This window comes from Mesoplodon densirostris, chromosome 8 (assembly GCF_025265405.1).
Source record: "Mesoplodon densirostris isolate mMesDen1 chromosome 8, mMesDen1 primary haplotype, whole genome shotgun sequence".
NCBI classification, from domain to species: domain Eukaryota; kingdom Metazoa; phylum Chordata; class Mammalia; order Artiodactyla; family Ziphiidae; genus Mesoplodon; species Mesoplodon densirostris.
The window spans coordinates 9,555,594-9,567,784 of record NC_082668.1 but is presented as its reverse complement, the minus strand read 5'-3'; the positions used below and the strand labels follow the sequence as shown (position 1 = coordinate 9,567,784).

Genomic DNA, 12,191 nt, shown 5'->3' with positions numbered 1-12,191 from the left:
TGGAAGGAAGATGTGAGCCAGGTGGGGCAGCCTCCGTGCTTTTCCTGCCAGCACGGCGCTGAGGCCTGTGGGGGAGGTTCTAGGGTCCGGTCCAAGGCGTCAGCACATCTTTAGGTGCTGAGTATTGGGGAGCAGAAGCAGTGAGATTTCCACTAGAACAGTCTGGGTTTCTTGTTTTGTTTTTTAATCTGACTGCTGGTTTTTTTTTGTTTTTTTGTTTTTGTTTTTTTGTTTTTTTTTGCGGTACGCTGGCCTCTCACTGTTGTGGCCTCTCCCGTTGCAGAGCACAGGCTCCGGACGCGCAGGCTCAGCGGCCATGGCTCACGGGCCCAGCCACTCCACAGCATGTGGGATCCTCCCGGACCGGGGCACGAACCCGTGTCCCCTGCATCGGCAGGCGGACTCTCAACCACTGCGCCACCAGGGAAGCCCTGATTTTTTTTTAAATTAATTTTTATTGGAGTATAGTTGCTTTACAATGTTGTGTTAGTTTCTGCTGTACAGCAAAGTGAATCAGCTATACGTATACATACATCCACTCTTTTTTGGATTTCCTTCCCATTTAGGTCACCACAGAGCATTGAGTAGAGTTCCTGTGCTATACAGTAGGTTCTCATTAGTTATCTATTTTATTTTTTTTAATTTTTTAAAATGTTTTTGGAATAGACAAAGTCTTTATAGGCGTATAAACAAAGGCAGAAACCATATATAAAAGACTATTAGGGCTTCCCTGGTGGCGCAGTGGTTAAGAATCCACCTGCCAATGCAGGGGGTTCGGGTTTGAGCCCTGGTCCGGGAAGATCCCACATGCCATGGAGCAACTAAGCCCATGTGTCACAACTACTGAGCCTGTGCTCTAGAGCCCGTGAGCCACAACTGCTGAGCCTGTGTGCCACAACTCCTGAAGCCCACATGCCTAGATCCCGTGCTCCGCAACAAGAGAAGCCACCACAATGAGAAGCCTGTGCGCCGCAACAAAGAGTAGCCCCTGCTTGCTGCAACTAGAGAAAGCCTGCATGCAGCAATGAAGACCCAACGCAGCCAAAAATATAAATAAAGTAATTAATTAATTTTCCAAAGGACTGTTAGATTTTATTCTAACCCCGTAAACAAAATTTAAAAAATTTTTAATTTGCACATGTAAAAGCAATAACCCAAACTTTAGAAAGAAAATAAGCAACATATGATTAACTTTTTAGAATTATTATAAATTGGTAAGTAAAAGAGTAATAATACCATAATACAAAAATGAACAGAGATTATGAACAATTAGCAAAAGAGGAAATACAAAAATCAACAAAGTTAGACAAAGCAATCTCATAAGTAAACAAAGAAATGTAAATTAAAAGAAGACACCTTTTTAGCCAACTAAGTATAAGGATTTATTTTGCATGATGATGTTCTGTATACACTACTCTAGGAATTATAAGTCAATAATCACTTTCTACAGGATACTTTAATGGTATATATTCAATTCTTTTTAAAAGTTAAATTTTTAAGAATATACTTTAAAGAAAATCATGTGTTAATAAACATATATGTAACAAGGGTATTTATAGTAGAATTATTTTTAATCATTAGTTATCTATTTTATAGATCTAGCTGCTGTTATTCCTGGCTGTAGAGCATTGAACGTTTCCCTCTGGTTTTACTAGATATTCTGTGAGCTTCCTATTGCCTGTACTGAATCCCTCTCTGCTTAAACAGCATAGAATATATTCTGTGGTCTGAAACAAGGGGCCCTGTCCAGTACCATAGGCATTCCATACAGTTTGGATGGATGGATGAATGGAGGAATGAACAGGCTATTGAAAATTGGGGGGCAGCTTATCTCCACACTGTATGGACCAAACTATAGTCACTTTAGTTTGTATTTCTCTTTTCTATTTCTTCCCTTATTGTTGGTTTCTCAACCCATTGTTCTCTGCTTTCACTACTCTGCCTCTGATAGCATCAACCAGCCTTCTAACTTGCTGTGTCTAGACTGCTGAGGGCTAAAGGCTGTACACGAAACTAAAACAAATTCTAAGGAAAGGAAGAATGATTAGTGAATGTAGGTCTTTTCTGCAGAACCCCGACGCCTTTCTAAATAGAGCCCAACTGGATTCAGTATTCTGGAGTTGGAGGGACTTTACCATGCCCGTCTGCTTCTCCTATTTAAGTGTTAAAGTTGCCCTCTAATTTTAAATAGTGAAATAATTAGTTCAACCTAATTTTTGTCAGTCAGATCAACTCTCTTTATTATTCACAGGCACAGGGTCTGCACAGATCTTTATCCATAGATAATCTTGTTTCCCACCATTATTGACCTTCCAGCAGCCCATCTGCTTCTTGTGTTTCTTTGCTTCCTTGTAAGAGGAGTCTTTGTGAGTTGCTCCAGGGGGCCATGTCTGGGAGGGTCTGAGCAGGAAGCAGGAGCCTCAGCCCACGAACTCTGACAAACTCTGTGCCGCTCCCCGCCCCCCGCCAGTTTAAAGGAACTGTGGCCCCCTTAATGATCCCCTGTCATGCCTATTCTTTCCACTGCTGGATTTTCACATGTGATGGGAGAATCAGGTTGGTGATGGACTTCCCTGAGCGCACAATTGGCACAGGAAGGATGGAGCCAGGAAGTGTTCTGGGGCCCACATGAGACCCTTCTTTGAGCACATTTCATATTATCGGAGTTATCACTATGCAGCGTCAAATATCCAAGCACCTTTAAATGCTCCTAGTCTTGCGTACAGGTACCAAAAAATCATGGCTATCGCTGAGGTCGGAAATAATAAATGTAATGGAAGCTTTAACTTTAGGAAAGATTTGGGGGCATGGAAGCAAGGGATTAGGAAATCTCCTGTTAAGAGTGCTTAGTAGCAGAAGACTGATGGGACTTCCCTGGTGGTCCAGTGGTTAAGACTCCACGCTTCCACTGCCGGGGATGTGGGTTGGATCCCTGGCTGGGGAACTAAGATCCCACATGCCCAGCGGTGCGGCCAAAGAAAAAAAAAAGTAGCGGGAGACTGATGAACATAGTTGCCATAAATGACGGTGACAATTGAAAAAGTCCTGGTAGGAAATCTTGGGTAAATGGAAGCTGAACTCTGGCAGCTTTGAACTTGGAGGGAGGGCAAAGTGGTCTTGTGCAGATATTGGGCCAGAGGGGTCTTGTCTATCCTTAACTTCATGGCCCTCAGGTAAAGGCCCAGACTGCAGAAGAGCATCCCTGGGAAGGTTATTCCCAGAGAACGGCTCCCTTTGCCATGTGTCTGGCAGGCTTGGGGAGCGACTGCCTCTTGTAGGCCATTCTGTTGCATGGTGTGATGTCATGCATGCAGAGGACTCCGAATAAAACATGAGGACGGGACCCTGGCACCAGGAATGTGTAAATTTTAGGTGTGCTGGTTGGCGGTCTCCAAGGGCTGCCTGTCCGCTGCGATGCGGTTCGCTACTGAGTAGCCCGCAGTGAACTAAGGTGTCCGCTGTACGAGCCCGGGGAGAGGTGACTCAAGCAAAGGTTTAACATAAAGCTGAGCAGGAGTTAGCAACGCTCCTCCTCGAGAAACTGCTGCAGCCCTGGGTGAAGATCGGTTGACCACACCATTATCAGCCTGTTAATGTGGCTAACTGGAAATTCACCATATAATGTTGCGTATGTAAACGAACTATATCATGTTGTATGTGTACTGTTTATAACTCTGTCACATTTTGCATCTTTTTTTTAAGCTTTTTATTTTATATTGTAGTATAGTTGATTAACAATGTTGTGTTAGTTTCAGGCATACACCAAAGTGACTCAGTTATACATATACATGTATCGATTCTTTTTCAAATTTTGCATCTTAAATGAGATCAGGACTTGGTTTATTCCATTAATCGAATATTGCTTCATCCTTTAGATACTTGTGCACTTGCCTCTCCTCAAAGAGGAAGTTTCTGGAGTCAGAACTGTGTCTGGCACATCTTTGTGCCCCCGTGGCATTTCCTCCGGTGTCTCACAGGCAGCAGGAGTTGGATAGTGATGTTGTGAGTGAGTGAACTTTTCCTTAACCCATGTATGATGTCACCCACCTCTGACTTTTTCCACCCACAGTTGTGCACGTCAGACAAACTGTGGGAGCAGATCGTCCAGTCTGCTTGTGACCACATCACCCCAGACATAAGAGCCTTGGCTCAGGATATGGGCTGGAGACAGATGTTCTTCACCAACAAGCTGCAGCTCCAGCGGCGCCTCCGCAAGAGGATACAACAACAAGGAAGCCAGAGGAGCAGTGAGCTCTAGGGTCACACATTCCTACCTGCAGGAGAGTTGAGGCACAGCTGTGTTTTCCATCTGTGTCCAAACCTCTTCTGCTGCCTTTGATTAAGAACTACGGTTTTGTTGATTCAAGGAGCCATAGAGTACTTGCACACAAATGCAGCACACCGCCTCTGCTGGGCTTTGCCTGAACCACGGTCCCTGCCACAGGGAGGGTCAGGTCATGGCCCCAGCGCAGGGGCTGCAGGACAGGAGGCGCCCATGCCCTGCCACCCATAAGAAAAGAGGCTTCTGCTGTATGGTAACAAACAATAAATGATCATTAGCAGGTTTCTATTACGTATGTATTTTATCTAGGCGTTGGAAAGGGGAACACGGCTTTTGAATTTTTTCCTGGTGTCTGTCATCTGAATCCATCCATGAGTAGGTGGCTGCGTGTCCCCATAGGGAACTGTGAGGGGACAGGGGCAGCGGGAGACACTCCTGCTGAGTGCAGCTGCCTTCCTGACTCTGCTCTGCTAAGATGGTATTCAGGTCCCCCACCCTCGGGACCCGGGATGCCAGGCTCCATCCCCCGACGTGGACAGCCCCTGACCTGGCCCTGGGACATGGCTGGAGAGAATTCTAGACATTCTGCTTGCAGACCTCGTGCAGAGTCCAACTTCCCAGGACGTTACGTTGTCAAATAAACCCATAAATATTTCTAAGAGAGGTGCGGCTTCCCCAAAGAAATGTGGACAGTTACCGCTATTATAACAGGGATTTTTGGGGGGAGGGTGTTTGATTTTTATTTTATAAAAATTTTATATAAAATTTTATTGTATAACAATGTTTATACAATTTTTGGTTACTTTCCACTTACAGTTATTACAAAATACTGGCTACGTTCCCTGTGTTGTACAGGACACCCTTGAGCCTATCTTCTACCTGATAGTCTGTACCTCCCTCTCCCAACCCCTGTATTGCCCCTCCCTCTCCCCCTCCCCACCGGTAACCCCTACTGTGTTCTCTAGATCTGTGAGTCTGCTTCTTTCTTGGTTATATTCACCAGTTTGTTGTGTTTTTTTAGATTCCACATGTGAGTATAACAGGGAATTTTAAAAACACAGGCTGTGGGTAACTGAGTGAAAACCCAAGTACGTTTTGTATTCTGTTAAGTTGGCAGAGGGGCAAAAGCGGTACAGTTTTAGGGGAGAAAGTTCTACCTCCCTGAGACGGGTTATTTAACAATTGTTTTCTTCCTACTTTCTCATGGCAATTAAGTACCCGGACAAGGCGCTCACAGCAGCAAATAGTCTCGTGTGACTCCTTTTAGGCTACAGAGCAAAGCAGCTCTCAACCTCCCATCACCCTATCAACGCTATGAGCTCTTCCTGCCTGCAGTCTCCACTTCGCTACAGAGAAAAATAATGCACCCCCCCCAGCCCCGTGCTCACCTCCCGCTAGAGGAACTTCCTGTGATGCCCTGGAATCTCCCAAATGGTGGGAAGAAGGGGACTCTGGCTGTTCTCCCCCCGTCACTCCTTCTGGAACAGCTCCATAGCCATAGCTTAATGACAGATTCTTTTCTGTTTTACTAAACCTGGATTCATATCAGATCAGACTTTAACCCCCATCCACACACCCTTAACACTCAGTCTTGGATTTCCAGGGACATCTGTGAAATCAAACGCAGTCTCCTTCCTGGCAGATGAAGAGCCTGTCAAGGTTGTGTCTGGTGGCTGGTAGGCAGGCGGAGAGCCCATGCTTCTGTGCAGCTCCCACTGCCTCATTTTGCCCAGAAGTTCCAGACTTCACTCTGGGCCAGGTTTTCAGTGACAGGTTAATACCACGTGTATACGGCAGCTGTGTGTGTGCACAGCATAAATGGGTAAATACCAAATGACAACCCATTTGTAACATCGATGCAAAATGCCAACAGCTTAAAAATTTCATGTGTAATGTTTTATCAGCTGAGTTCTGAAAGCTTATAGGCATGTATAATAATCTAGATTCAACATGAATCAGTAAGAACACACATATGGCCATTTGAAAACTTACTATCTATATAAAAGATAATAAGATAAATATAGATGCTAAAAGCTAAATAATTAAAAATGAGTTGTTAATATGTTGGCTACTTTAAAGTAATAGTTAAATAGCATAGGTTATTAGATTATTTCAATAATTATTTGTCCTCATAACTTGAGTGCCTTATTACCTTATTATAATTATTTTTACTAAAATAGGATCAGTATCATCAACCTAAAATCCTGCAAGGCACCAGCACCCTCAGTGGTCTATCATTTTGCCTCTCTCTCCCGCCTCAATCGGGAGGCGATGATGGTTTGCCTCTCTGCCTCTGTTGACAGCTTTCATGTGGACGGATAAATCTGCTTTGTTCATGACATATTTCAGAGTAAAATGTCACAGCATTTTATACTTTTGCCTTTTCTCATCTCTTCACTCAAAAGCGTTTCTACTCGGCTCTCATTCACCATTGTAATTGTAAAAGTAAAATACTGATATTTTCTGATGATTTATATATTTCGTGTTATACGAACAATCTATTATTTTTTTAAATTAATTAATTAATTTATTTATTTTTGGCTGCGTTGGGTCTTCGTTGCTGTGTGCGGGCTTTCTCTAGTTGAGGTGAGCAGAGGTTACTCTTCCTTGCGGTGCATGGGTTTCTCATTGCGGTGGTTTCTCTTGTTGCGGAGCATGGGCTGTAGGCACACGGGCTTCAGTAGTTGTGGTACGCGGGCTCAGTAGTTGTGGCTCGCAGGCTCTAGAGCGCAGGCTCAGTAGCTGTGGCACGTGGGATTAGTTGCTCCGTGGCATGTGGGATCTTCCTGGACCAGGGCTTGAATCCGCATTGGCAGGTGGATTCTTAACCACTGTGCCACCAGGGAAGTCCAAGAACAATTTATTAACAATAGCAAATGTGAATATTTAATTTATAAACTAAAAAATAAATACATTATACTCAATGTCAACTTCTATTGCTGCTTTTTTTCCTGTACAGGTTGGCATAGTACATGCATTAAACCTCGATTATATGGAATCCACAATGTTTTGTTTTATTGAGTAGGGCCAAGAATTTAGGTTGTGATTATATTTGGGGGAGGGGCAGGAAGCAGGGGTCGAGTCAAATCACTAGTTACCACTTGTTGCTGTTTTCTGAGCTGCTTGTGTACACGATGGTCATCAGCCTTCATTTATTACCCAAACCAACTGCCCAGTTGCTGAAGAGTAATATCAAAGGACCTTACATAAAACATCTGTGCAGCATAGGTTTTTGCTCTGAGCTTTAGTGTAATGACCTCTATCTTCAGTTTGTGTTGTGATATGATACAGTGTGAGAGAGAATCCAAGCTTTTCCACTCTGAACAGTTGGCTTCAACTTGAAATGGATGCCTTTGGTTGGATGCTAAATAGACAGGCTACCACCATACTAAAGAAAGGTGTGCACCTGCAATTAAAAGCATTCTATTACGTAGCAGGTCATTTTACAAAGTAAAATTAACATCTTAGCTTTACATGTTTATTGTTTTGAAATGAGATCATCTGCACACTGGGATAGCATTCTTTTGCCCTGGCAACATGGAGCCCTCAGGGATGGGACCTATGGAGGACTCGCTGTTTCCTGCTTATCACGTTCCCTCAAACAGAGATCTTCATTCAGAAAAGCTATTTTCCATTGGGAAATCTATTCTGCCCATCCAGAAAGTCTGAGAGCCATAGATCATGGTCATGGACTGAGTTGGAATAACCTCAGGAACAATAATAATAATAGCAACTTCCATTGATTGTCTACTGGTTACCACGAAATAAACAGGTAGTAACCAATTTAATTCTTACGGCAACCCTTGAAGGTAAGTGATGATATTTCTGTCTTATAGACCAGGGGTCTATAAACTATGGCATACGTCTAATCTAACCAGCCACCTGTTTCTGTATATGAAGTTTTATTGTGCCACGGTTTATGACACACAGTGACAGAGCTAGATAGCCACAATATAGACTGTACGGCCGGCAAAGCCTAAATTATTCTCAGGGAGGGCAAGTTAATTTTCCAAAGGTTTTATGACTAATAAGTGGTACAGCTGAGATTCAACTCTATACCTACTGAGTCTATGTGCTTAACCACAAACGCCACACCACCTCTCCTTTCAGAGCCAAAACCACGTTTGGCCAGTGGAACTTGAAAAGGTGATGGAATTTGCCCAAGGTCATATTTGAAATTATAAAGGGGAGGACCTTGAGCGTACTATGAGAGACCATACTAATTTAGTTGGCCAGAGAATGTTCCAAGCTTTTGATGAACTAAATTGTTGCCCATTTTTCTATTAAAAAATATTGTAAATTTATTTAAATACTAATAAGTATGTTCTTCTTCAAGGCCCTTACATGCTCTTAGGGACAACTGGGGAAAGGACTGAATAACAGAGTGGAACATGGCTCACTGGGGCCTTCCCAAACTCAGTCCTCTCTTCTTCTTGATACTTTACTCCACCGGGGACCAGGCCTTCCCAAGGAACTCACACCTCTTTCCACTTCACCTGACAATGGAAGAGGCTACCCAGTGCCAGTTTGAGACCTTTGGCCCGACTCTCTCTGTTTTCATTGTTGGAGGTCCACGCAGTTCATCTATAGCATCTTTAATGCATTGCCAGTGATCTGCTCTCTGCCCTGACTCAGTTTCCCTTTCTTAGATGCTGATGGCTCATTAGCTTTATTTATTTATTTTTATTTATTTATTTATTTATTTATTTTTCGGTATGCAGGCCTCTCACTGTTGTGGCCTCTCCTGTTGCAGAGCACAGGCTCTGGACGCGCAGGCTCAGCGGCCATGGCTCACGGGCCCAGCCGCTCTGCGGCACGTGGGACCCTCCCGGACCGGGGCACGAACCCGTGTCACCTGCATCGGCAGGCGGACTCTCAACCACTGCGCCACCAGGGAAGCCCTCATTAGCTTTAAAAAAGGGAGATTAGAAATCTCGCTTTCTTAGCTCACAGCTGCACCATCTAAGCCTAAACATGAAGAAAAAGATGAATCAGAAATGTACTAAAAAAGTGTAAATATGAAACAAAATATGACTCAAAAGCTATCTCTTCCATGGCTTTATAATGTTAAAATTTTACCTTTTTGGTACCTTCTAAGTTGTGGTATCATTTTAAGAGACATCATTCAGAGTCTAAAGAAAGAGGAATTGAATATTTTAAATGTAAATGTGATGAGTTCATTAAAAGCCAAAAATTGATTGTTACAGCTTTTCAACCCAGAGAGGAAAAGCCATTGAAGTACCCTGCAGGGTAGGTGACTGTGCAGGGTACTTCATCACAGGAAGTGCCTGTGGCACCCAGAGAAAGGCATGTAAGCCTTACAGCTGACACTGCTGAATGCTGGCTGGATGGAGAGTCCGCGGAAGAAATTCCAGCAGCTCCATTTTGTAATGATACAGTAGCTTGTCAGATCAAAGATTTAGCTGCAAACAGGAAGCCTGAGTTAATATCTTCTCTGCAGAATCATACTTCTGGCTCACAAATGGACAAATCAATAAATGTGGCTGGACTCGCTGTTTTGCTTGTGTTCATCACACCAACTAGACAAAGATCTTTTATGTGAATGCTTGGAAGCAAACACAAGGGGTGCTGAACCATTCAAAATACTGAATAACTTGATTCACTCTCGTGGTTGATCCTGGAGCAGCTGTGTTGAGGTTTGCACTGATGGTGCAGCAGCAGTGGTGGGTGCTGCTAATGTCTTGGCACGAGTCAAAGCCGTGCCACCAAAACGCACCAGAGGTCATTGTAGTTTTCATTGCTACGCTTGCAGTTAAATAATGGCCAGATTCACTTAAGGACATCCTTGAGGAAACAGTAAAAATGACCACCTTTTATGAAGTCTTTACTCTTGACTGCACATCTTTTTAATATCCTGCATGACAAAATTGTTACCGAGCCAAACGTGGGTTCATTTGAGTAGCAAAGCCAATCTACTGACAACCCAGTTGTGGTGAAGGAAAGTGCAGTGTTTATTGCAGGGTACCATGCAAGGAGAACAGGCAGCTCATACTTAAAAGACCCCAATTCTGATAGCTTTCGGGGAAGGGTTTTTAAAGACAGTGTGAGGGAGGGGGTCACAGGGTGTGTGGTCAGCTCACACACAATTCTCTGATTGGTTGATGGTGACATAATAGGATGAAGTTTTGGGAATCTCAATCATCAACCTTCTGGTTCCAACTCGTCTGGGGTCTACATGCTGGTGGTCAGCATGCAGTTAACTTCTTCCACCTGGTGGGGGTTTTAGTATCTGCAAAACAACTCAAGGATATGGCTTGGGAAATTATCTATAGCCCTTGATGAAGAACTAAAGGTCCTTGACTTTGTTTTATGGCTAACCCATTATTATTTGTGACTTGCTTGACTGCTTTCCTTTCTTTCTGCATTTTCTCAGTTCTCTGATTAAATTTGCTCTTTGGAACTCAGGGAAGGCCTAGCAGGCTAGAGCTTTTTTTACAAATAAGACGTGAGGGATGTGGGGTGGGGGTGTGTTTGTCCCTGGGAAGGCCCTGCAGGGTCCTGCTTGGTTTCGAAATGGAAAATATGCACAAGGCACATCAGCTGCTAATCGAAGTCCATTGGTTGTCTTGAGGAAAAGCACTTGTGTAACTGAGTTGCAAACTCAACTATGGATTTTTCGTGAAATACCATGTTTATGTTTGGCAGATACATTATTGAAAATGAGGCTGTCACTTCAAGGAAAATAACTGCAGTATTTGTTGCCAATGATAATATTTAAGCTTTCCAAAGGAAATAAGAATTCTGGAAAACTTATATCAACCTCCATGAGCTTGTCCACTACCCAGGTGAGATCTAATTCACATACCATAAAATTCACCCTTTTAAAGTATATAATTCAATGGTTTTTATATATTCAAAAATTTGTGAAACTAACACCATTATCTAGTTTTGTCACCCCCAAAAGATACCATGTGCCAATTCCTCTCTCCTCTCAGCCTCTGGCAACCACTAATATACTTTCTGTCTATGGATTTGCATATTCTTGACATTTCATATAAATGGAACCACACAATTATCACATGATTTTAAAAAATATTGTTTGAGATATGAAAACATTTGGAAGATCTACAAAACTCAGTAGATTAGTATTTTCCAAATTACTAAAGCATTATGTTACAAAATCATAAATGGGCAAAAGAGCCATTCACAGTGCATAACAGGCTTTTAATGTAACGTTTTACAAAAAGTTATATGGTGTCAGATTACGCCGTGCAAATAACCTTTAAGAAATACCACTTGTTGAGTTTTGTTGTGGTATCAAAAAAAAAAAAAAAAAAAAAACCAAACTACAATGATCTGAAAAGACTATTAAAATAAATACTCTTCTCTTTCCAACTACATACAGGTATGAGGCTGAATTTCCTTCATATATGTCAATCAAAACCATATATCAAAACAGACTGAATGCAGAAGCAAACATGAGAATCCAGCTGTCTTCTATTGTGCCAGATATTAAAGAAACTGGCAAAAATGTAAAAAAATTCTGCTATTCTTACTAAAAAATTTTTTGGAAAATATGGTTACTTTTCAAAAAAATGTTATTTATATTAACATAGTAGGCTCATTATTATTTTAAAATGAAGCAATACTAAATAATTTTTAAAATTTCTCAGTTTCACTTTCTAATATGGTAAGTATCAATAAGATACAGCCTACAAAAACAAAAGATCTTTGGGGGCTTCCCTGGTGGCGCAGTGGTTGAGAGTCCACCTGCCGATGCAGGGGACACGGGTTCGTGCCCCGGTCCGGGAAGATCCCACATGCCGCGGAGCGGCTGGGCCCGTGAGCCATGGCCGCTGAGCCTGTGAGTCCCGAGCCTGTGCTCTGCAATAGGAGAGGCCCACATACTGCAAAAAAAAAAAAAAAAGTTGTCTGCATCTTTCATTTG

At 42.7% G+C, this 12,191-nt stretch overlaps 1 protein-coding gene across 1 annotated transcript in view; it reads left to right on the top strand.

Moving 5' to 3' along the window:
• Positions 1-4,488, top strand: part of FBXO36 (F-box protein 36) — a 109,516-nt gene extending 105,028 nt beyond the window's left edge. Inside the window, exon 4 of the mRNA XM_060106788.1 lies at positions 4,070-4,488. Coding sequence (XP_059962771.1) covers positions 4,070-4,258 — 189 coding nt within the window. The 3' untranslated portion in view covers positions 4,259-4,488. The remainder of the gene's footprint in view (positions 1-4,069) is intronic.
• The last annotated feature ends 7,703 nt before the right edge of the window (positions 4,489-12,191 follow it).